This window comes from Seriola dumerili, unplaced genomic scaffold (assembly GCF_002260705.1).
Source record: "Seriola dumerili isolate Sdu_G_001 unplaced genomic scaffold, Sdu_1.0 BDQW01000079.1, whole genome shotgun sequence".
NCBI classification, from domain to species: Eukaryota; Metazoa; Chordata; class Actinopteri; order Carangiformes; family Carangidae; genus Seriola; species Seriola dumerili.
This window is the reverse complement of record NW_019174334.1, coordinates 1,708,470-1,735,168: the sequence shown is the minus strand read 5'-3', so window position 1 is coordinate 1,735,168 and position 26,699 is coordinate 1,708,470. Positions and strand designations below refer to the sequence as shown.

The window sequence follows — 26,699 nt, the reverse complement described above, 5'->3', positions numbered from 1 at the left end:
CAACTCTTATTTTTATGAGGGAAGGAGACCTGGTAGTATCAGTTGTAAATGAGTGATTTAAACTTATTCAGAATTTCGTAGAAAAGTTGTCCTCTATGAAAATAAACTTGAATTGTCAAATCTCTAAATAAAAGTTTATGATCTATCTTGACTTGCTTGTTTTTATGTCTGTATGGTTCAAGTGTAACCTTCTTATGAAAGTCACCTGCCCTCATGTTTGCGCCATTCCTAAGTGGTTAAGATCGGTAAAAGGCGAAGGAAAAATTGCCCCACAGTAGAACTTAACAGGACTTAAGTGTGAAAGACATTAACTTACAATTTATATTATCGAGCGATCACTGTCCAGAGTACATACTTTGACTGTGTGTCAAACATTTGTCAACAACAGGTTTTATTATTCAAATTGTAACTGCAACAGGCATGTATCAAAAAGGTCAATACAGCAAAGCTTTTACAAAATCTGGCTCGACACTGAAGTCTTCCCAAAAATGGCTGTCGCAACAAATTGTAAACAGTTTTATCAACAGTCTTACAGCACTTACAGCAAAATACAAATCAGCTAAAGTAAGAAAAGCACCTGTTATCTTTCAAAATGTTGAAACACAAACACAATTTGTGCCACTATACAGAATCAAAGTAGACAAACCAAACACAAAGAAATGGAATGTTCAAAGTCACTCGACCATTTTGTTTCCGTACAAAAAAAGGACAGCTGGAGTTGTTCCTCACAACAAAAAGGCAAAGGGATTGGACAGTGCATTCAAAGACAAGCACACCATGCACTTGAAGGGAACAGAAGTTGGTTTGGTCACTTAGCATAGTTTGTGCATAGTTATAAGGCATCAATCGAGCAGACCTTTAGGTTGCATGTGGCTGTGAGAGACATTCTGCGGAGAGGAAGAGTCTCCTTCAGTAGATCCTAGCCAGGAAAAAAAAAAAAATACAACCTTGCATCGCCCGCAGTCACCTCCTCCCCCTCTCCCTCCTTATAAGAGACTGGCAAAACCCTGAGCGAGTCGAGTTGCGTTGAGTGGAGTTCCAGGTGAGATACATGTGCAGTGAGAAACTGATCTCCAGTGTGGGAGGGAAGCTACCCCAAGTTCAACCAGCACTGGAAGATTCATCATCAGAAAAGGGGCTAACCTTCGCAGGATGTCTTGGAGATGTCATGGAGACGAAGCTGCACACCCAACACCGTCATTATTTGGGAGTGCAAGACCATATTTTAGCACAGGTGGGGTTACTTATGGCATCTGGTGTGTTTGAATAAGATTCTGCTCATGGCTTCAACAGTGGGATGACAGTTCAAACAAGTGGTTCTTCACATCTGTGCTTCGAAGGCAAACCGTGGAGCCGACATGATTCACTTCAGTTCAAGGGAAAGAAACAACAAACAAGGAGATGCGTAAACAGTCTTCGTAGAGGCAGCAAAAGGACTGGGCTTGTCACATTTTTTTTTCTTTTCTTTTTTTTTGTTTTTTGTTTTTTTTTGATTTTTGTTTTTACATGAGGAAGAATTTTCAACACAAATGCAACACGGCATTACTCTTAAGTCTGAGGAGGGTCTCATGTCTGAATACTCCAGTTGTCTCAGTCAATTAGGTTCAGATCATTCTTCAAATCTTTGTTTTCAAATGGCACTTCAAAATACCAGAAAAGTGTCTTCTTCAGTTCTCATACTGCTTTCCCCTTAAGGTTCACCATCAAAAAAAGTGGTGTGATCAGTCAGTAATGCCAAAACTACAGTGGACAAATAAATAAAACAAAGCAAATAACAGAAAATACAGCAGTAGCCAAATGAGGTATCTATGTATTGCTCTATGCCAAAAAAGAGGAATTAAAAATTAAATAAATTAAATAAAATCAGTGGTTTATCAAGATGGGAGGCAAAAGCAACAAAACATAAACAAGGTGTTAGGATCAGGTGGGGCAGCGGCTGGGATGCAGGCCGTTGGATGCCCCACCGGGCCCCAAGTGTGTGATGAGGCCTTGAGGCCGGGGGTCAGGGGTCAGGAAGTTGAGGTGAAAGGGCACACAAGGAGTGTCAGGATTCTCTGTTTCCCTGAGGTATTTCTTTGGAGCTGGTTCCTCCTGCGGCTGTAGCTGTGTTGCCTTCCCTCCGGGCGGCAACGTCTTCTGTGTCGGTGCCGGCTGTGCTGGGTTCCGCCTCCTCGGAGACAGAGGTTTGTTCCTGCTGTAGGCCGCCCCAGCTGGCCTTGTTCAGCCCCATGTGGCCCAGCATGGTCTGAGACAGACGCGTGTCGGAGAAACGAGCCCACTCTGCAAACAGCGGCTCCGCCACATACGTCATGAAGCCTGAAGTGGTAGAAGAGGCGGCAGATGCAGATTATGGCTAAAAATAAATATTCAATACATGTAAGTGTATGGTGAATACAACAAATATACAAAACAGCTTCTTACCTATTTGAATGTTGCCAACTGTGTTCTTCTCTCTGTCACAAAGTGGGCTGACTTCAAGTTTGTGCTTCTTCTCAATGTCTCCTACAGGGGCATAATGAAATGTAATACATGCAATCAATATATCAACTATGTTATGGCATACATATGTTCTACTATTATAGAATTATAAAAAATACAGAATGAACAGAACTAAAGTAATAATAATAGTTAAAAGGGCAAAATGAAAGAGTAAGATAAATGACATTAGCAAGCAGCAGAAATGAAGATAACCTTGTTGGAAGAACTCCTCTGTCACTTTCTCACTCCACTGTTTGCTCAGCTCCCAGGGTCTGCAAGGGTTACAGATGTCTGCACACTTCAGAGCCATCTGCACAGGGTGGGGATAAAAACAAAATAAGAGCCTGCAGGTTTGCCAAGATGCAGAAGTCGTGCATGTACAACAGAGGAGGTAACTGACCTGCAGGATGAAGTGTCGGTGGCTGGCGTTGCTCAAGCACAGGTTATCTTGGTCCAAGTGCGTGCGAAACCTGGACAAGTAGTCATTCTGTCTGCTGATGTCCGTGGCCAGGATTAAAGAGCCCAACTCCCTCTCCATGTTCAGGCTGAGGGGTCAGAAAGTACATTTATTTATTAAAATAATCTTTTTCTAAGCATTGACTATGAAGTGTGATGGCATTGTCTTAATACAACTAAGTAGAAAAGCCCTTCAAAATAACTTCCATTTCTGAAGTAACATGCATAACCTTCCCCTGTGTGCTATCTAGCACAGTGTGTAGTGATGTTTTTTGTTGGTGCTTAGCAACATTTCAGTGTCAGACTGACCTGTCCTCAGCAGGCAGATGGGAGAACAGACCAGTCTCTCTGAGCAGGCCCACTGCTGACTTCCAGTGGTGGTTTTCCAGAACTGAGGTATTCTGTGAGTTCAAAAGGAATGAATTGTGTACAGACACATACATTTTCAGTAAATTCATGAGTAAGTTCTGGCAGGCTAAACAGTGACTGTTATGAGGTCTTACCCTGTAGAGTGTAGCTAGATAGTGGTCAGTCTTGATGAGGAAAGGCTGGTTGACCCCAGGATGGTCCAGGTCATGAGTGGCGGCTGCTACCAGTCCCAGCAGAATGTCATAGGAGGTCAGATACTTTGCAAGCTGCACTCACAACAAGACAATAACACACACAAGATTATGATGACAGATCATCAAAACACAAATATTCCTTCAGTGAAGCACTTTCAGATCTAGTTATATACTGACATTCTTGCAACTCTTCATGCAAAATCTTTGTTTATAGATTTATATATAAAACCCATGTGATAACATTCATTAGATGGATTAATGGTTGTTCAGGAAAGCCTGCACGGTGCTAGATCAAGAAGCCTTAGCTAGAGAAGATTCTATTCTCCTTTAAATTTAGAAAATTCAAGCAGCCTATGTATTGGTGAACAACCAACTGAGTTAAAGGTGCTTTCTCAAGCCAAACACAACACAAAATAATGTCTCACCATGGGTTCTTGCAGGTAGCAGTACATGGCCTGTGTGACATCTGCAGCGTGGACAGCATTGTGGTAGGGGTTGTCGCTGTGGTAGTCTTCCTGGACCATGACCAGGAACCTCCAGAGTTTGACCATGTCCAGCTGGAAGAGCTCCACCAGCCCATACTGGTTCAGCAGGTGGAAGGTCAGGGTGATCAGGCCGTTTCCTGAACAAGAAGACAGATCAGACTGAGCGCTCAGCTTTCATGTTGTCTCTTCTTACTCATATGAAACAAAAGGAAAAAATGCACCATTAAACATTGATCTGTTATGCTCAGTGTATCGCAGGAGTTTTATGTGATCTGCGTACATGCCCTATACCTCGCCTTCTTCTCATTTTAAATAATTACTCGTTTGAGATTTTTAATCATAAGCGCTGTGGTCCTTTTCTCTTGTTTTTGAGGTTCACAGTCAACATGTCAAGACAGGTACATGGCAGAACATATCCTGTGGCTGGAGCACATTCTGATCTAATGAGGCTGCTGTCAGTGCAGAAATGTCTATTACTTTTAATATTGTTGCTGTATGAATGTAAACAGGTTCAAAACAAAGAAAGTGCAGAAAGAAGCTGTTATTTTTTAGGCCTGTTAAAAAACCTATCTGTTTACATTGTTGAATTGTCAAACTCCACTTCAGCTGCATTGTAAAAGATCTCATAAGTCTTGTATCCTCTTCAACATGACCCAAAACTTCATGAATGTAAGGTGTTTTTGTCTTTACAAAGTAAAATGTAGTGAGTCTGTAACAGTGTTCATTTTCATACAGTAAATCCTCTGTGTTGGCCATCCAACAGATGGCACCATTGAACCTAAAGCTGAGCTAATGCATTATTTCTGTTATCATGACTTTTCAGACAACTTCTGAACAGTAATTCAGATCCTGTTTTACCAACCGTTTGTCAACCTATCGAAGAGGAAAATGTCAAAATTCCAGTTCCCGACTTTTTCCAGCATGCACTGCAGGAGAGCGGAAAGAGAAGTACAGAATTAGTGATGTGAAGCAAATCATGTGCATTTCTACCAGTCTCATAATAGCATCATTATATAAAGGTGGGTGTCATACTCTGGCCTGTCCAGTGTAGTCTTCATCGAGGATGTGGAGAGGGATCTGCTGGGGGAGTCCTCGCAGCAGGCGGGATGAGTGCAGGTACCTCTGGAAGCTGAGTAGTCTGTGGACCCTCCTTTCTGGAGCAGAGCTGGCTGACGTGGACCCACAGCCCAGCCGCGCTGCGCACACAAACACAGACACAAACACAGACATTAAATAATTTACAAAAGATGTAACATATGAGAAGCAGTTTTTTAGGACATGTTTATTTCAGAAGCTCATTAGGCTCGGAGAATCATTTGGGTCGCACAAACTCGGTGGGGTTGTGACACCAACACAGCGATATACAAACAGTCGCTGCTGACACAGCCGCCCACTCATAAGCCTTTCGTCTGGGATCACACAGCAGACATGCTTTGTCAGTGGTCTCTCTCACACACACACTCACACACAAAAGCACTGTGTCTGAATAAACTGTGGTTGCAATCCGGAAACACGTCAGCACAAGGTAGGATTACGTTTGGGTTAAAATGTCAACACACACACACACACACACACACACACACACACACACACACACACACACACACACACACACACACACACACACACTCTTTGTACCTGATTAATGTTTTATAAAAAGGTTTCAGTGAGTATGAAGGTGGTTATTTTATCACACACCTATTCACAAAGCTTTGATAAAAAGCCTCTCACAAGGTTTACAGTAAGAAAACACCTTGGTCTTTATCGCCATGTGAAATAATTTATGAAAGCAGTGCACAAACATCTGTCAATCTTGCTGGAGAGGAACAAACTGTGTGTGGAGCTACAGTTTGATAATAGCTGGAAGGTCAAGGTAATTGGCTGTGATTCATACTCACTGTGAAGAGTGCGGAAGTCGATGCACAGGTATGGGTGGGAGCTTCTTCGTTCCGGTTCAAATCCAACCTGACTTCTCACTCTCACATCTCCTAGAAGAAATCAGCACTTATTTCCTCAAGATTCATGCTCCTTGAAAAGAAAGGTGTGTAAATGTGCTAGGCCAAGTAGTATTTACAATTATTTCTTTGCATTATATATTGGAATTTATATTGCTTAAGTGCCACAAGGATGAGCTTTACTACAGGACAATGAACAGAGCACGACATTAACATACAGCTGAAACCCTAACCCTTTTTAAGCAGGCCTCAGTTCCACTGGCCTCAGCCAGACAATTTTTTTTTTGATCACAGAGTTTCTTTCATTGATCCCTTTAAAAAGCTGAAACTCATTCTGGTTTTCTGGCAATAGATAGATAAATAGCTCACTAATATTCTCCTCACTTAACTGCCAATTTTGCTGATGTTATTTCTGTTTTATAAACTGTTTTTTGTTACTTTTGCGTTTCTTACTATCCTGTCTGATATTTTATGATAAAACCTTTTGTGAAGCACATGTAACAGATTCATTTTAACAACAAAACAATGGATACTTTCATTAGAATTGAGCAGCAATATATCCTTCATGTTTTAGCCAGAATAACATGTGTCCAAGCCTCATGGGAACTGTAGTTGTTGAATGTGAACAACGTAATCAATCGTTGATCTTTGTTAAAATAGATATGGTGTTGTTGCTTTTTCGTCAATATGGTAATGGATATGCATTTACTATAGCTCAGCATCAGAAAATCCCACCATCATGTTTCAGCTTTTCATAAGAGTTAAAGGGAATAATCTATCTTATACTAAGCACTGAAAGCTTCACTCCTCTATTGGCTCAGTGTGGTAAAAACATTTCTGTACTCTAAGCAAACTAAAACAAGCAAAAGATGTGATTTTGTAAATACTATTTGACCCAAGTCTGGTGTATATTATCCATATGCGGGCACAGTCACACACAAACACACACTCGCACATCCCAGAAGAGAAAATTCAATGGACAGTCAAGTCGATCCAACAGCTGAGCATGCAATGCCATGTCAGGACAGTCTGCTCTACTATTAGTACACAGAGCCACTGAGAGTGGCCTATAGTCCATCTATGACTGTTTTTATTAGTCAGGCACAGGAACAGGGATGGGCCAGACGGCGGCCAGCCTGTTTGTAGACTGCAGTCAGGAGCAGTGACAGCATAGTGAGGTGACAGGATGGTGCTATGACACTGATGCAGTAAAATGCTAGTGTGTCGTTCCAGGCAACTATGTATGTATCTATGTATGGCAAGACGCTAAATGGCAGTATACTGATCAAGGTGCTAAACGGTGCAATGGTATGTTTCCAGCTTGGCACTTCTGATTGTTTCATGTGTGCATTAGGATTAAATTCAAAGCAGTCACACAGGTGTGTTCCCCCAACCAGCATGTTACTTACTTGCAAACAGCTGTTTGAATACTACACAAGCTCCTATCAAAATACCAAAAACTAAGAATTACAATTCAAGGTATAATGATGCTCAACATTATTTTTGAATAGCTGCATGTAAAGTCGTTGGTATGAATGTGGAGAGTGAATCCATATCAGTGGCATTTCACATGCAAAACTAAATTATGACCAAAAAAACTCTATAATTCATGCACTCCTAGACAGTGAGAGTGTGTGTATGTGCCCACATGTATATCTGTCACATCTGCAGATGCATGTGCTAGGGTTCAGCACGCGTGTGTGTGCTTGTGTGATTAGTGTGTTTTAAGAGTCACAGGGTCCATGTTTCCCCTGCGGTGCATTAGTGCTGGCGCTCTGGGGTGGATGTAGGTCATGTCATTATAACTGATGTGGTGAAAGCTCTGAGTCCTGCTATTTGAAAGCACATCAGCATTAACTTGGCGGACTGAACCCTGGCCCGCGCAAACACCAGTCTGCATTAGCGTGCCTCTCCTCACACACAATTTAATATAAAATCTACAGAGACAGATGCTTTATGCTGGTGACGTATGAGCCTGCCATCATACTTAGCCAAGTAAAATGATTAAAAAGCTAAAGCTCCTTCAGTCAGCTCAATAAATTGCTGCTATTCTGACTAGATACACGTGGCAGTCAACTCGAGGGCATTATCAAGCTGGAGAGGAGCAAAGTATAGCAATATAATGTGAAAGCTACAGTAAACAGGATTTCAACAAAGACATTCAGTAAGCCCTAAACTGCCCCTACTATTTAATGCTCCCTGCCAACTCATCACGCTTCACAGCAGCATTCTGATGTCTATGAACGACAGCGACAGGATAACATTGTGAGCAATTCTACTTTCTTTCTTTGTGGCTGCTCACTCCCAGCCAACAGCATCAGATCTACTAATTAAAGTGGTAAAAATTGCATGTGAAGGCACATCTGTGTGTGTGGTAGACTGATGTCAGGGGTGAACCCAGGCTCTAATCTCACCACTATCCCCAATAACCTTATTGACTAGGAAGCCGAAGCTGGCTGCCTCCTAGACGCATCTGGCTCCATCTGCCTCGCAGAGCTATGAGCCCTGCATCCTCCCATCCATTTTCTAAACTGCTTATCCTGTTTAGAGTCGCTCAGGGCAGCACTGGGCAAATGGACACACACACATGCAGTATGTACACACAGACACATGTACATAAACACAAAAACCCACTCCGGCAGTGAACCTTTAATCTATTTAGGGTTCAAATGAAATTCTGTTCTCTTAACAAGTCTGATCAAACTTCAAAGACACTCTGTGACACTGTGTGAGTATGTGTGTGTATGCATCAAGAGTGGGGAAACACTTACCTAGCATACGAATATACAGTGCTGTCTGGTCAGAGCTGTCGTAGGAGATGGCCCCTCGTCTCTGAACAGACACAAAGGAATATCATTAACAACTGTTCAAAGTTTGTACCAATATAATGTTGCAGTTATATTATTATATTACACTAATGATCACAACCTCATATCCCCTGAAACACATACCTCAAAAATACTAAATACAGGCAATTTTTAATACATTCACAGAGCTTGAAAAGTTGAGGGTGGTGTAAGGTGGTGCTACTGTTGGTTCTAATCTGCTGTGTGTGTGTGTGTGTGTCTGCGTCTGTGTGTATGTGCGTGCGTGCATACACCGTTACCCTGATAAACATGTTCCAGCTCCATATCATCAGCCTGATATGGCATTTACACTGCTGCTATCAGTCATGTGAGAAACATTTGAGTGATGTGGACAAACACACACACACACACACACACACACACACACACACACACACACACACACACACACACACACACACACACACACAGCATTTCCCATAAACAGAAATTACTTTATGATCTATTTTCAGAATAGATCTGCCCTCATCAAGGTTTGCGGTCATATTTTTTACAGTATAATACAGTACAGCAGAAAATTCACAAAGTATTAAAAAGTATATGTTGAAAATATTTCTTCCCTAATCTGACGTCATCAGGTGAATACAATTTGAATGATTTGAATTTGTATTTGAATTGACTTCAGTGGAACTGACAACTAAAATAGATGAGGCCTGACAACCCCCCCCCATTCCTCAATAGCAGAGTATTTGATACCTTTTTTCATACATACAACTTAATAATTAATATCGTTCTGGACAGCATCTTTATATCTAAATTTCCTTCCTTGCAAGATCAATCTGATAATCTAAACTCAACACTTCTTCCAGCTGTATCACAAACAGACTTTTTTCTAAAAAGTAGCTCCAGGGAGTGTGGCTGTCCATCAAGTATAGTGACCATCTGCGAACTGTTTACTCATTGAAAGCTGATCTAAATCTACATCTGGGTATTTGATTTCGATTTTTTCCTCAACGATGTGTACTGAAGAAACACAAAAGGCAATGAAGTGGCTGAATGTAAGGCTAAAACAGAGTAAGGATGCTGTGTCAATCTTGGAGAATGAACAGGAGTGTTGAGCAACTTCATAGTTTCCAGCGTTGTGCTACTATGTTAAAGGGTTTCTTAGTGGTGAATGCTGCACATAAAAAAATTGAAGAGTAGTAATTGAAAAGTATTTGTCACCTTAAGCAACTGTATATCTTTATAAACAATTAAACTACTATAAATCCCACCACCGTGATGAGCTTTAGTCAGCTCACCCCTTACTCTACAGAAAACATGTTTGAACCAAAGTGGTGGATCTGAAGTTGATCAGGTGTCAAAACTGAGTTTTCACAAACCTCACACTACAAGACAACCAAGAAAAAAATATTTTTATCTCTGTCCTCCAAGGATCAGGACAGGCCAAAATAGCCATGATTCTCTTCCAGTAAGAGGTCATCTATTCATAGTGCCATTCTTGTGCTATGAACATACATCACCTACATGATGGTGTGTGATCATGCTTTTTCAAGGCCTGAAAGGACAGGGATGTCCAACCTGATGCAAACTTGTCAAAACATGAAACGTGAAATTGTGGCACAAATTCCTACTGGTGTATCACTTTACCGCTCATATCATTCACTCCTAAGCACGACATAATATACAGTATAAACTAAAGTAAACTGAACTCTGAGATCAGAACTTCCATTCTAATAAACACTATAACTCTGAGTGAGTCAACAATCAAATTACATTAAGTCAAATCCGATCACAGTTTCCTGAAAGAAACATTAGATGTGCATGTTTTGAATAAGTTATTTATACTGGCTCTGGAAAGTTTCCAGTGTTGCATCAAACATATCAACAATAAAAAAAATGAAACAAGAAAAAAATCCCATTACATTTCTGGAGTTACCACTGATCTACTGTGAAATTAAACAATGTTATATCTGGTTTGAACTAAGGTTCTTCTGTTGATCTCGGAAGGGGAACAAAATATGGATAAAAGATCCCAGCAAATAAAGTTGATAAGTTGTCCATTTCATCTTCACTTGTACCTACAACACCATTTAGTGCCAACAGTGGTAGTTGCAGCAAGTGTAACAGTGGTTAGTGCATATTTGCTATGTCGACAGACAGCTGCTCTGGGTTACACTGAGGTGTTGGCTCACCTCTCTCTGCACTCCACACATCCTGGCCCGCCTCCAGGCTGACTCTCCAGTCTCCCCTCTGGGGCTACCCTCATCTAGGGTTACCCATTCCACAGGGAGCCTGTATGACCAGCCGGCTGGCTCACTGACTGACATGCTGCTAGACTGATGGACTAACTGTCTGGTACTACAGACTGTTTATGAAACGGACTAGTGTTTGGCCTGGTGATAGACAACTTGTTGACTTGCTGGCTGACTGAATGACAAAGGGGCTGACTGGACAGATAGCTCATAGTCAACTCTGGCCACCTCCACACCAACCAACCTCTAGGGGTCCCCTCACCAGTCCAAAGAAAGCCAAAGAGTTTTGTAGTTATATCTCCAGATACTCTTAAAAACTGAGACCATGAACAAACAAGAAAAAAAGTAATAGAAAGACAAGGTCATACTATGGTCATATGATATAAAGACTGAACCATAGCACAGTGATAGGGCTGATATATCTGTCTAGGACCATTTAATGACAACTATGAACTGGTCACACCACAAACACGTGCAAAGACAAATGTACATGCTTGTATACGCATTACTTCATATCCTTAGGGTTACTATGAATCTCCTTCACACACATACAACTTGACACTGTCTGTCCTCTAAGCTCATGACAGCCGCCAATCCAAAGCTAATATTTTACCGGCTAGCAAACAGCTTGACTCAGGGTGGGTAATCTGCAAAGCTGTATTTTAGTGTCAACAGGCCTCTGTGTTTACACACAGCACCGGTGGTTAGTGTGAGCATTATAGATTGTGTGTATGTACGCATGGGCTGTGTGTGTCTGATTTTGTGTATGCATGTGTCAATGGTTGTGTGTGTGTGTGTGTGTGTCAGAGGGTTGGTATCGGCTGTAACATGCGTGGGAACTGTATAATTCTGGCTCTCGGGCTGGGAACGAAAAGAGTGACCAGCCCTGCCAACAAGTGCCCAAGCAAACCTTTTGGCCAAAGCTTGCAGCACACACATGCACACACGCACGCACGCACACTGTTACTGGTGCTGCCACCAGTTGGCACTTAAGTGGATACCGGCATGTGCTCCCTTGTGAGCTGTAAGAAGGGGGCGACAGAGAAAACACTTTGTCAATGTCACATTCCCTCTGTGAATGGAGGGCAAAGTCACATTTTACCCTTGAAACGGTCAGCCCACAACACACACCCCTGCCATGCCTTGCAGTGCCAACACACACGAAACCATCCGCCTGTGCTCCTGTCATGGTCCGACATTAACTTCAGTCCCTTTGTAAGCTGTGTGTGTTTGGGCATTTATGCTTCACAGCTGAGGGTGATGGGAAATAAGGGAGACAGAGATACAGATACAGATACTCTCACAGATGCGCAGTTCATTTATTAAACCTAACATAAGTTTGACGACTGTGATTTGTTGTCATTCTTTGTACATGCTTATCAGAAATTTCAATCACATGAAACATTCAGAATGCAGTGCAGCAGAAGTTAATCTCCTTTTTAAAATACCTATCCATTTGAGCTGCGCATCTGATCTAAAAGTTTTCCACACTGTACTCACATGTTAGTATCAGCATCAGAACCTGATAGATAAAATATTGTTTAATTATAAAAGTCAGAAGCCTGTTTTGGATTTTTAGAAACAGTATGTTGTGCTTGTTTGTATTTCTATTGCATCTTGAGTTCACAGTGAACTGAATAATAAAACCTTTCCACCAGCAGCTACAGGAGGTCCTGACTTGGTCACTGAGAATAGTGACCGACTGCTAACTCCTTTGTTTGATAGAAACTGTTGAGCGTCTAAAATAGATTTGGGTATTTTTCAAAGCATTTTACTCTGTGGGTCCGGCTTAAGTTTTGCAAAGTAAATGGACTGGTTATACAAAGACAATCAAACAACAGACACAGCAGAGGTGAATCTCAATCCACCAACTTGAAAGATGTGTGGTACAATGCCCATATCTCAGGTTCTCATCATGGTTGCTTACAGGTGAGTCACAGCAAAGGCATCCAGCTTAATGGAAATCTGCCAGTTGATCATAGACCGATTGAAGAAAAGCACAAACAAAACACCTGAGACATCACAAATGGGTTTCTTAGGGAACATTTGAAGCTTGGATTTCAGCTTCCACTTAAACACCATCTTAGTCAGTCATAACTGACTATGGGAAACTTTGGGAAGTCTGGACGGGACTGAGCAAGTAAATACACTCAAACAAGCCTTAAAAACATCTCCTGATGAATGAGTTTCAAATAGCCCACCAGGGTACACATAGACAAGAACTGAAATTGAAATAGCAAAATTTTTTTGCAGGAAAAATTTTTCATTTGAAGAGAGAAATGTTGGATTTTTCAAATGACATTAATACAGTGCCAGCGTCTAGTAGCTTATGCTTTGGCTTCACTGCTGAGCCTTACTGGTTGCCAGTTTGCATTTGACCCACAGCCTCTGGCATCAAACAAGGCGAGGCTGGGATTAAAATTTCTACCGACCTGTCGGCCTAAGGTGTTTTTTTTTTTTTCTCTTCAGGCTCATGCAAAACTAGGGTGTAAAGGGAAAAGTTGGACTCACATGTTTATTAAGGAATTAAGTCATCGTCTATCCATCTCTGATGTATCCTGGACAGAGATAACCTTTTGAAACATCCAGAAATACAACAGGTCTTTTTTTTTTTTTAAATCTCTCCTTGCCCCAAGAATTAGTATTCCAGACAGGAATATACATGTATATGTAGTCAAATCAAGTCACAGCTCAGTAGTACACAGTTAAGTGCTAACTCAAACCTTAGTTTATTTTACCACTTACATTTTGTCTGTTTGCTTGTGTGAGTGAGGAAGCTAACTCAAAACTGACTATTAGTATTTCATTGTGAAATAAGCCTATGAATATACTTCAAATGAAATTACTCTTGGGAGTATTTTCCAGAAAAAAAAAAAATTGGGATTTACAACCATAAGAGGCACCAAACTGGATTAAAGCAAACTTTGTAGGTACATTTAACTGGTTAATAATGTCACAAATTGGTTGCAGGCCACGTATTTTTCTTTTTACTTCCATTAAGTTTTATAACTGTAAGTAAAACTGTACTCTTATTTTTGAGGAATATATGGAAACATGTCATCCCGTTTGGGTGCCTTTAGCCGAACACCTAGAACTGCAGTCAATTGGTATTTGCTCACAGCAGTCTGAGAACTAGCCAAATTCAGCTTTTTTGGGGTCTACTACATGCATAACAGCCTGTTTATTGTGCTCCCTGCAATTCCACATAAGCTTGTTTACATATGGTTCCGTTTCTTTTCTCTGCTTAGTCCCACTGCCTGGGGTCACGCCACTAAGGTTTCTGAGGTCAAGGGGTCACATGATGTCAAAACTTCAGACTGTGTAAGTAACCCCAGCACTTCAGTGTTTGTCATTTTCGGACTCCTACAGCTAAATAGATGCTAACAACATCAGAAATGTTCAGAAATGTGTATTCAAGTAACCTAATTGGACTCTGAAATTCTGCGAGTGAGGTGTGTTGAGTGTCTGCTTTTTGTTCCCATGAATGTTTGCTCAAAGCAAACAGACTAATGTACTGTGTATCTGCATGTTTAAATCAAAAGGCACCGGCTGAGTTGCAAGAACTCATATTTAAAACAGCTCAGTGGCTTTTTCAAACATTCTCTCTTGTCATTATAGCGTTGCGATTGAGCTGATATTGTAGTCTTACGACCTTTGAATGGTATTCAACGGTACAGTGCACACTGCAGCATTCTCACACTTCCTTGTTTCAAACACAAGTATAAAACCTGCGTTTACGATGTCACTTAGCTTTAAAATTGGGTTTTAGCTGAAGACAGGCCTATTGCATAGTCAGTAAGTCAGCTAGGGCTGAGCAAATGAGGAAGCCAGCAGTATTCCTATAAACTGACATATCAGAAACAAAACAGTGCACACACGCATACCACACACACACATGTAAATTCCCGAGATAAAAGCAGCAGGACTCAGCACGGTTTCATAAACTGAAAGCTTCCTTCTGAGTTATGACCTCTTGCAGCGCTGTGCTGTGTGGGACGACACATTCCAGTAACTGAGTGCTAGGCCATAAATGTGGACAGGTTTGGAGTGAGTGAGTATGTGCGTGTTTGTGCACCAGCTGCTGCATACACAAAAGCCCTAGATGGAGTCTACCTGTTGTAAGAGTGTTTTATGAGAACACTGTCCACTTTGATACACTCCAGCTGCAGCAAGTGTTTCAGAGAGGGCTGCTGGTTTGAGGAGAGGCCTGGGGTGAATTGGCCCTATGCCTTAGTCGGCGAATGACAGGGCAGTATTGTGGCAAAAGACCAAAGCAGCATGTTTGTCGAGCAGTAGGCTAATATATCTAAAGCCTATGTTTTTTTTGTTTTTTTAAAATGGCAGGTTAAGTGTCATAAAATGATTTAATCCTTCTTTACACAGAGAGCTTTAAGGGGCCTTGTATAAATGTGCTTTTAGCTGTGCTCTATGAAACAAGTAAAATCAAGGGTGGGGAAAGGGGGAGACTTGCTGTCAACCCTGCGCAGGAATTTCATTCATTTCAAACATCATCCCCAGGCTCTAATTACTTCTCTGGGCCAACTTAAAGCCACCCCCCTCTTTTGGATGTCTTAAGCTTCTGAGGAGGGCAAACAAACCCCAGGTCTCACCTGTGGACAACTGGACAACTATTTGAGGTTTAAAACTAGTAACACTGGTAACTAAATTATCCCTTCCTGTACAGGCTCATCTCATATGTCTATAGGAACTACAGGAAATATGATTAATATTCAGCCAGAGCAGTTGGCCCCTGACATTGTGTCCGTTAGTGTGTTGATGTGTGGAGCCACATTCTCACGCCCGATTGCACTCGACACTGCGGCACAAAAACAGAATGGTCATGTGATAAGAGGGGCCCCTTACAGAGAGAGACAGACGGGCAGGGAAAGAGGGAGAGTGTGTATGTTTAAATGAAGACAGGATGTAAGGTTTGGCTCCAGTATATTTACTAAATAATACACATCCTTGCTTAATAACAAACAGCACCGTGCTTTCCAGCTCATTCATGCTAATTTCTGAGAAAACCTAACTTTTGGCAATGTAAGGGTTAAAGTTTGTGTGAAAGGTTGTGAAACACCAGGCTCAGAGTCTGAACGGCTCCTTCAGCATTCTTACCACATCCTGAAACGACGTCAATCCGATGGCACTGAGCAGAAAAAACCCTTATCGGTTCAGTTAAAATCAACACAGTAACTCCCTCAGAAAGAAGCACTGTTGTGTATTCCTTATCAGACTCTGCACAGAAACATCCATATTGTGGATGAAACAAGCAGCGCTGTCTTCCACCCTTACGCACATCATCTCCTGCGCCTAAAGATCTAAAATGAGAAGGAGTCGATCTAGGGTCAGTGACTAACGTACACTTGATGGTATCTCTGACTGTGATATGACAGACTGATGACAACAGATCAGTGTTTCCGGTCTAAGCTGCTTTCCTCCCATTATGGCCTAAAGTCATGTGACTACTCAGACCACATCAATATCACGCATCTGTTTATTGATTCTTGTATCTCTGCTGGATTTTTTTTTCTTTTTGAAAAAGTTTTCAATTACACAGCCTCATCAGAATGATGCGACTGTGTGTGAGTGTGTGTTAGTTAAGTATCAAATCATGACAGCACACATCCTTGCAGTGGCTGAGATGTGTGCAGTAATGCCAAACAACCTTTATGCTGCAAATATATGTGTGACTTTATGGGAACCACAAAACTCTTTGCTATGTTCTACTCTTGTTTTGTACTCCTGGTCTTTTAGTTCTGCATGAACCTCATCTCAGTGCTGTGTTTGCCCTTCACTCCAGAGAAGCCAGAGGGTACCAACACGCATCACTACATACAAGCAACATGCAAATCATCTTCCACTTCACTTTTGGGAATTAATCAACAATCAGCCAACATGTTTTGTAATAAAAACAATTGCAGCATTGTAATAGATAAATGAGCCCATTTATTTATTGCCTTTGCCGTTTTCAACGCCTCTTCAACAGCATATTCACACCCAATCATAAGCATTCCATGACCACAGAGTGACATATTCTTCTGAGACTCTATCACGTCCTCAACTCTACTCTTTCGTCCTCTGTTTACAAGAGGAAATGTCTTCATCTGCGGAGGAAGGGGAGGAGGGGGGTAAAGGAAAAAGAGAAAGAAAGAGGGGAGCTTGTGAGTGAGCAGAACAAGATAGCCAGGGAAAGAAAAGAGACTGAGACTCTGGCCATCTGTGAGTCTGGCAGCAAGCCAAACCACTGCCCACAGAGCCCAGGCACATGCCTAACTGCCTCTTTCTGCAATGGTAGTCCAGCCCTGCTTCCACAAACAACAGGCCTGTGGAACCACACACAAAAACACAGCAGCCACCAAGGACAAATGCACCCTTATGGTCATAAATAGGGCCCGAAACACAATATTTGTAGAAGTGTAATTGCTCCGTGACAAAGGCTGAGTGACATTGCCGTATGCGTGCATGTATGTTAACCCAGTTCTGCCAATGTTGAGGGAGAAAAAAAAAAGACAAACGACAATGTCAGCATGTCTTTATGTTGAATTAATGAACCCCTCGCTGTTGCTGGCTTTTTTTTCTTTTTTTTTCTTTTTTTTTTTACATAAAGCCTTAAAGTCTTTGTAAACCTTATGCGTTTAAATAATGTCTCCACAAATATTACATACATCATAACTGTTTCACTGATAGCTCGATTAACACTACAGAGTGCACTGCTTTTAGGAAATTAACCTTTTTTTCACAGTAACAGCACATTTCACACCTGCCGATTGAAAATGAACTCTGGCCCAACTGAGATATCAACTGGTGAACCTGAACACGAGACACAATAGCCTTACACGTGTGTTTGTATGCAGAGAATAAGCAACGTAGCATTATGCCAAGATGGATTTTCTCCATCTTAGCATTAAGTCTCCGAAAGCCAGGAATCCCTCACTTGCCCTGCAAAGGCCAACAGTATATTTTTATAATTCTTCCTAACTAAGGCACATAGTGATGACAGTGTGACAGGATAATGATTGCAAGTATGGAGTGAATGGATGGATGGATGGCTGAACTGATGGTCAAAAAAGTCATGTCCAACCAATTTATCCAAGATTTAATGGCATCTCTTGAAAACACTGATAACCCAGTGAAAAAAAAAACCCACTGAGGGGGACATACATTGGGGGCCTTTGATAGCCAAGGCAATGCTATGCTATGGAAGGCTATGCATTAGTCTTTGAAAAAGCTGCCTGTGATGGTGTGGTAGGTTCAAAGCAGACACACATGGGTGGTTATGTGGAGCAGGGTCCCGCACAAAGCACTAATGGACAGCCCATTGAAGAGGTCGCTAACACAGTCAAAGACGGTGACTTAATACTTAGTTAATGTGTTTGGAGATGCCATGCAATGCTGTGAGAGTTTGTTCATGAACAACTGGCGGGATGTGACCCAAAGAGATGAGAACACATTGTGCTGCTTTTATGCAAAACTACTGAAGCAATAGTAAGGTTGTTATTTCATTTTAAAAACTGTACCACTGTGGGGAAGGAGTTCATTGACTCATGACTTGATGTGCAACTTTTCTCTGAGCTATAGTTGCAGGCACACGTGTGTTACAGTTAGTTGAGCAAGTGTACTTGACAACGGCATAATGGATGGTTCATCTTCTGAGACACAAGCTCATACACAACAGTGTCTCAATGCTTGGCTTATGCATTTGGGATGCATTTTACTGGCGTGACAGTTTTTCTGTGTACATGAAAGTCAAGCAAAACCTGAGCCCACAACATGAAGACTGTTATTGTGGCCTACCTGTTCTTTTCTGTCACCACAGAGAAAAAATATAGACAAAGGCTTACCATAGGCACATTTTCAAAAGTTCAAGACTATGAGAAAGCAGGAAGTTGAAGTATGACTCAATGATTTATGTTTCTTCTGTCAATGTGTCAAGGGATGTTAACATAAACATGAGTGTGGCACGTTCCTTCTGACATATGTAGCAAGTCCCAGGAGTACTGTTGGCTAAAGTGTAAGCCAAGAGGGCCTTTATCTGTAGGCAACATGCACAAATGCAAACTGGTTTTAAGAGATGGCTACTTGGTGCGTGCTTTAGGTCTAAGAGATAAGAAAATGTTGCGTGCATCTGTGCAAGTGAGTGTTCACTGTGTGTGTTAGGGCCTAGATATCCAACAACCACCTGCAAGATTCCTGTGGATTATTGATATATTTGTTAAAAAGGTGCCGGTTTTGAGGCCTGTGCCATTCCCAGAGTCAAACCCACTGTGACTAAATGATACACAAATTACGATAAGTTGAGTTATTTTTCTTTCTTTTTTTTTTTTTACCTGTGACAGCTGTCTTGGATCAGGAGCCCCGAAGAGAGAAGAGCTGGAGCTGAAACTAATGGCTCCCCTCCGGCTGAGGACATGCTTGGGAACCGGCCTGTCTAGAGGCAAAACCGGCAGCTGATAACATACTTCCATTGAATAGTCGGGGCTGGATCCGGATCAAAAATATTTAGAAAAAAAAAAAAAAAAAAAAAAAAAAAAAAAAAAAAATCAAATATATAATGAAAAAGATAACAAATGCAATGCGAAAATAGATGTCTGGTGAATTAGAAAATCTCCCCAAGCCGAAAAAATCTTTCAATATTGTGGTAACGATCTGCTATCGAGCTGCAAAGTATTTCTGTTCATTATGAGCGACTCAAAACTTGCCCAGATCGCCTTCATTGATGCTGCGTCTTCTCTACCTCCACCGTTTCACCTCCTTTGGTGTCATTCTGTAGGAAAATTTTCATGCTGCTGTTGCATTTGCTCCTTTCCTTCTCATTTTACTCAAATCCAGGCCCACGGACAACGAGACCTTCTTGCCATTTTCTGGGTCTTTATGAAAACGCTTCCTCATTTTCAAACCAGAAAAAAACGTCCGCTCATTTGCGTTTCGTGGCGTTTACAGATCCGCATATCACATATCCCGAAATGAAAACAAAAGGCACGACCACTTCCAAAAATGTCATCAACATATCATATTGTATGCAACACCGGTGGATGAAGTGAGGCAGCTCCAAGATGTTAGACCTTGTCAGCCGTAGCCGGGAGGTTTTCTCTTATTCAGACTGAAACCGTTGGCGAAATATAATCAAAATGTAGACCTTTTCCGTCTTTTTTCAGAAGCTGCATGATGAAGGAGCAGTTGTCTAATTCACCGCTGACCGTAAAGCAGAAAGTGTCTGGCTCAGAGAGGGGAACCCCGACGTTCATCTCATTCACTGCGATTCCGGTGGGTTTAAAGGACACGTAATGGCACGTTACGCAAAACTATCAACCGAAAAACGACAAATTAACAACCTAAAGTGTGTATTTTTCTCTACAACTACCTACCTATCGTCCTAAACATTAGCCTACTGTATGGTTTAAAAACGCACACACCACCTGCCAGAGATGGTGCTGTTGGAGCGAGTAAAAAACGCCCTTGTCTAAGCTCGACCAATGGCGCCGAGGCAGGTATAGTAACCTGAACGCTGATTGGACAACTTTGCTTACGAGGTATATAACGACTTTAAGGATTAGCTATGCGGTCAGGGCGATCCCAAGACCTATATGAGCAGTCGTTTGCAGACGGCGTGGACTTTCTCAAGGGTATTCCTCAACAACGGGGCTTGCCCTGCAGCGGTCCACATCATTGCCTGTGATTACCTTCCTCTCATGACTCATACTACTTGGGAGCTGAGACTCACCGGGAGTTTGAAATACAGCCTAGGAAATACAGCAAAATGTTGTAGTTCTGTTAGGCTGAGACAATTTGCTCCATATGACTATGTGTGGTGACTCAAGACACATGCACTTTACATTGTAAAGTAGACAAGAGTTTCGCATTTTATTGCCTGCATGTACTGTTTGGTTTTATCTGTTTGCACCAAAATGCATCTGAGATACTGGCCTATTGATTTTTTTTGCATGATAAGGTGTTGCTGATCTCATACTGCAGCTGAGTGAATCAAATAAATCTCAGAGAAAAACATACAGCATTTAGGCACTAGAACATGAACATTTTCACTGGAGGTTTCTGTGCCATACCCATGTGCTGGGGGACAATAGATGCCATGGCAACAGTCAGGCTCAGTGCCAGTGGAGGCATAATCCCCCCCCTTCCCATTTCCATGGGTCTGAAAGTAGTTCCCCACAATCATACCCCCCACAAAGAGGTCCTGCATCTTTTCCAGGCAACTAAGGCAACACTGAAAAACATAACACAACAACAAATGTGTCCTTAGATATTGGTGCGGGTGGAAAGAGAACTAGAATGTTAAACTGAACTAGAGGTTTACAGTAATTTGACTTAGGTGAAGTGATTGTCTTTGAAACCACAACAGCAGCTGTTTTGACTGAGCAAAACATAACAGTTATAGTATGTTCATCTAAAAAGCAACTGTAGTACTCTGATTGAAAGCATGTCACAACTCATGCCCTACCACACAAACTCTCATCAGTTCACCAGTACCTGCCAAGTACTGAAGTGAACATATTCAACAGATTTTTTGAGAATTTATTTAGAGGGAACAGAGGATCAAACTTGTATTTAATATCTTCTTAAATTAGCAATAACTGAAGCTCTCAGCAACTTTTTTCTTTGCAAACTTGAGTAGAATGCTTAATAAGAAATAGTGTAAGTAATATTGTACAAGTTGAACGATTTAAAAGCTTCTCTATGACTGTAATTTTAATTAATTACTTTCCACCCTGGATGGTGGTACTTGTGGCTGCAAATACACTCTAAACCTTTTAATTTGATGTTAACTGCTATTTTTCCTCAAGTGTTAGTGTAAATGACTAACATGTCACATCTTGACTTTTAAAGGTATTTGCTCCAAACAGAACAGAGGTCAACCACACATGGGTGGTACTGTTTTTGTATTCACAGTTTATAAACCTGTTGTTGCCAGACAACTCTGAAACTGCTTCATCTGGTATATGACTACGTCAATAGCATGTCACATGTGTGCACACAGGACAGCACATATTTTACACTCACTCCTCTAAGTGTACATGTGGGAAAAGGATTTGGGAAGCATTTGTGTTAATTAATTTCTTCCGGAGCCCCTTTTTTTTTTGCCACATTCACACATACATGCAAACTAACACACACAATGCACAGACACACCTTTCTTAGTATGGCAGATGTGTTTAACTACTCTAGCATCAGCCTCAGGAGCTTTGATAAAACAGGTGAGCTGCATACCTGCTGATTCCCCTTGAGGTCACAGGTACTGTATCTGCTTGTGAGGCCCCTAATGCTCCACTCCCCCTTGACTCTAGTCTTGTTGAGAGCTCTCTAGAGGCAGATTGCAATCTGCATTGGTGTCCCTAATTGATTTACCTGTTACCCTCTGACGACACTGTGAGCATCAGTGGAGTTATTAGCTAGTGCTTCATTGCCAGCGCAGCAGTTTTACACCTTTAGTGCTCTCTGACAGATTCTATACGTGCATCTGTAAACACACACACCACCACACATTAACACACAAATACATGTTTGCACACATTCCTGATTTCTGATTTTTCTTAAATTGTATGTGACATAACTGCACATCCTCTTTAAATGTTTCTTGACAAATTAATTGCATTTTCATCCCAATTATTAACTAAATTTGCGGTTATAGTTAACAGTTATCTTACTTATATCAAAATGTCTAACTGTAATCGTCAGGATGGACTGAAAGAAAGAAACAGCGTTTTTATACTGCAGTATACTCTTGTATTAGATGCCATTACAAACACATAAAGATGTATCGTTGTGTGTATGTAGAGCCATCTTGTGGTGAAAAAGAGCCCTTACGAAGACGGCGTGGAGCAAAAATTAATTAAAAAAATAATGAGGCTAATAACAGTGTATCTCAAGTTTATTTTAAAACAGTAGGGTTTTAGTTTGGTTTCTAATCAGATGGTATTAACTGTGCAGTAATAAACTCATATTAGGTTTTCTATTTGGCTTATATTCTCCAATGTACTGACAACTACACTATATAATGCCTCCCACATACAAACATGTCTCAAACCTGAAACATCATCTTTGTGCAACGCTTGCAGTTTAATCAAAGGTTTTCTATATTTAGATATGTGCAAGAGGTAAAAGTATGTGGTGCTAGTGTAAAATAAGTCCAGAAGTGTTAAACATAATGACAGAGTCCTACATAGCACCAATGTGTGAAAACGTAATTAGTTATTTATGTATCACTGAAGTGACAAACCTCATTTCCATCCACATTATTCATACTTACTGAGAAGAGTATGAATCATAAGATCTAACTGCAGCAGCATAACCCCAAGTACAATGTAAGCCCTGTTTGGTGACGACTGCAATGATGTCAGTAGGCAATAGTGCATCTACTGGACATAACCTGCCCTCTTTCTACCACTAGATAGCACCCTTTTACTGTGTTAAAGGTGAGTGGGCTTTGCAATCACACCTTTGTAGTGGCTTCAGTATGATGCTCTTTTAATCAGCATTTAAATTCAGACTGTTTATCGATTGGCATTGTTTCTCTCAAAAACATTTTGATGAATAGAAAAAAAATTAAAAATATATGAAAAATAATGGTAGCAGAAACAACAACAGAATTCAATCGTCCAAAGTTTCATGTTGTGTAATAGTGAAGCTTGTTATTTAAACTAGTCATCTCGCACTAGGGCTATCCAAGAAAGGCATAAAATGACCAAAAAATGTAAAACAAATACATAAAAAATAAGTTGGCAATACAGCTTGTATGGATTTCTTTGTTGAGAATAGGTAAGTTCATTATGTTACCAAGATACAACCACCTACCACTTGTTGAGACACCTGATCCAGATTTAAACGATGAGTAATTGGCCAATCCCAGAGGGTGTGTGTTTTGTCACAGATAATACGCTGTGTACTGTGTACCCAATTTACAGACTAAATCACAAAATCTGTGGGAATTACTATCTTAAGTCACACTATCTCTGCATCAAAGAAAACTTTATCCCACTTTATCCTACACCTTTCCAAGTCTCTTTCTTAGGATCTTAGTCTACAAGTTAAAAGAAACAATTCAGAGACAAGGCTACACACCATTGTACAACTGTCTTTCAAATAACTTGATAATGATAATGCCTGCATTCTGCATGTCTACTGTACCCTTAGTGTAACCTGCTTAATGCAGGCAGACTCTTGTGTAAACACCCAGCTGCTGGATGATGAAATCACCATGCTTCACTACACGGTGAATTAAAGTGTTTGAGATGAGACAATGTGGACTGCTCTCCACATGGTGCAGAGGGTGTGATGTTTGAGCCAGGCTGAGAGAAGCACTTGAATGCTGAGCACATCTCAGCTTCCCATGACCACGAGCTGCAGTGGTGCCTGTTAAAACAGACTGACGTCTCTTTTACGTCATTGTATGGGAGAGGATGTTACATAAAACTCCATATGGAAATCTGACTGTTTGACCTCATCTTTCTTATGTCAAATATGACATTCAACAAAAGTGTGATGGTTAAATTGATCACATGAATCCACTATTAACTTATACTTAATGAGCTCATTCCAGAAACAGTGTGGTAAATTATGGAAAATGCCAAGGCTCGCCAGCAGAGACTTCAGACTTTTTAGACTTGTATCTAAAGTAAAACAGAATGTGGCTTGTGGTGTAAATGTGCATTCAACTTTTTTCAATGCATCATTATTTGGGTTTTTGTACTGCATAAGTAGTTTGTTTTTACAGTAGCCTCACTTGGTTGAACAAAAGACTGCTTGGTTCAATCCGTCTGAAGTGAAGTTTTGCATAATTAAATTCTAAAAGAATTTATGCTCTTCCTGCTTCAAATGCCAATTATCTGAGAAGTTGCTGCTTCTAAAAGAAGTTATGTCCTAAAAATCAGTCAAAAGGACACTGTAAGAACTTTCAAATCGAGTTGAGTTCAAGCAGGAAAAGTCATTGCCACCTTGACAACAACTGGCGATATGTAAAAAAGGAGGACTAAAGCAAAGGTGTAACAATTATAACAAGAAAAACATATCTGTATTTTCAATTAAATATGTAAATGCCTAGTTAGATTTTCAGTACATGGTCATTGACCTGGCTTCCATTTAGCAGGTCGTGATGAAGAACGATGTCAGAAATGCTGCAAGAGTCACTGTCTACCTTAAGAGAAGATCTATTCTCTGGTCTGGGTCTGCTGAAGTCCTCCACACAAGAAGCCACTGGGAAGTCTTAAAGGCACACATGGACTTGGAACCATGTCAGAGGATGTTCTGAAGCTCACAGTCTAAAAAACAAAAAAGGAAAATAGATGTGAAAACAACTCTATTTTGCACATTATCACGAATTCTGCACACGTGTCTGCTTGTGAAATTGTTTAAAAGTGTGAAGCCATCTGTTACTAATGTTTTTGTTTATTTGTGCAATAAAAATGAGTGCAATAGAAATGACCAAGGGATTCACAGATTACATTTACTCTTGTTGCTATAATTAAAAAGCTGTCTTGTGAACTTTTAAGTACCTTTTAAACTTTGAGAAATTTAATATTTAATCAAGGGTGTTTTTGTACTTTACTACACATTAAATCACTCATCAATCAATCACTACAGAATACAAATACTGTCCAAAATCATTACATACTGGTTCAAGCGTGAACTCACCAAAAGTTCAACCTCTCACATTGAATGGTCATTTAGCCCAAGGACCGACGGACTGACTTTCAGTGTTCAACTTAAAGAATCAAGTCTTTGACATTCTAAAACAATACAGGAAATACTGAACAGTTTTCTGTCTATGGTTTACTTTTCATAATTACCTTGATTTATTTATTTCTCACAATTACAAGTAGATTTATACTAGTCTTTACTAGTTTTTTTTCTATAGGATTACATTTGCAGTGAGGTCACAGCATTTTTAGTTGTTAGTTAGGGTATAATGGTAAAACTTTCCTGATCACATCCTAAGTTAAGGTTTTAACTGAGGAATTTCATTTCAGTGGGTCTCTTTAGGACGAATGTAGAAATGCAGAAATAGACGGTATTGTCTGAGGATGCTTACCAGGACCTTTTAAATCACAGGCAGTGACTGCTTACCATCTGTATGAATACAATATGACTTCCACCTAACTGAAATATTCATACTAGAGAACAGATGGCACCCTTTGCTCTGCTCCCTATTCTGGTCCCATATGCACTTTTATCTTGCTTATGAGCTTGTAGACCTTTCTATGTGTGTTCTAAGTGCATGTGTAACACCTCATGTTGAGTATTTTGTGGCTTTAGAATTACCTGCGGATGCTTTTACTATATACTCAAACACAATGTGCCACCACTGAGCAAAACAGAGGAACATTAGGGTCACACCAAGCTCAAAATGGCAGCTTACAGCCTCAAAAGCAGCACTGTCTGGCTTTCATATTGGCTTTTCATCATTAATAAGTCTCCATACTGCTCTTAATTTGCCAATCATCAATCTTTATTACATTTCTATTAACAGGCACTGCACTATTATGAGTCAGACATTAACGGCTTAAAAATTATGAATTCACTTCAATCACAAAGACATAACCCAGAACATCTTCTTAATGAATCTAATCTGAATTCACTTTTAGAAGCCATCTAAAGGGTTTTAGCGGTCCATGCTAATAGTTAATGAATACTGTATGTAATCATACTAGTTTAGCCTTTTCAAACTACTGATTAGAAATGAATGAAGTGG

General features: G+C 40.6%; 1 protein-coding gene across 3 annotated transcripts; it reads right to left on the bottom strand.

Annotated features, from left to right (window-relative positions):
* Positions 1-374: 374 nt before the first annotated feature.
* pde7a (phosphodiesterase 7A) lies at positions 375-19,502 on the bottom strand. Of its 3 annotated transcripts, none has more exons than XM_022744343.1 (12): positions 19,327-19,502; positions 8,709-8,769; positions 5,881-5,970; positions 5,015-5,178; positions 4,845-4,908; positions 3,923-4,119; positions 3,438-3,569; positions 3,244-3,335; positions 2,879-3,023; positions 2,692-2,788; positions 2,422-2,502; positions 375-2,316 (listed from the first exon to the last, which is right to left on the bottom strand). In XM_022744343.1, exons 1-12 carry the CDS (start codon positions 19,462-19,464, stop codon positions 2,045-2,047), a joined length of 1,533 nt encoding a protein of 510 aa, XP_022600064.1. In that variant the 5' UTR covers positions 19,465-19,502; the 3' UTR covers positions 375-2,044. The 3 variants fall into 3 exon arrangements, with proteins under 3 accessions (XP_022600064.1, XP_022600065.1, XP_022600066.1); XM_022744344.1 differs by having other exon boundaries at positions 5,881-5,967; XM_022744345.1 differs by lacking the exon at positions 19,327-19,502 and adding an exon at positions 8,889-8,952.
* Positions 19,503-26,699: the final 7,197 nt, after the last annotated feature.

Coding starts and splice junctions, on each gene's coding strand:
- pde7a (XM_022744343.1), bottom strand. CDS start 19,464: ATGGAAGTATGTTATCAGCTGCCGGTTTTGCCTCTAGACAGGCCGGTT. Junction 4,909..5,014: donor ACTACACTGGACAGGCCAGA/GTATGACACCCA, acceptor GCTCTCCTGCAG/TGCATGCTGGAAAAAGTCGG. Junction 3,570..3,922: donor GCTACCTGCAAGAACCCATG/GTGAGACATTAT, acceptor TTGTGAGTGCAG/CTTGCAAAGTATCTGACCTC.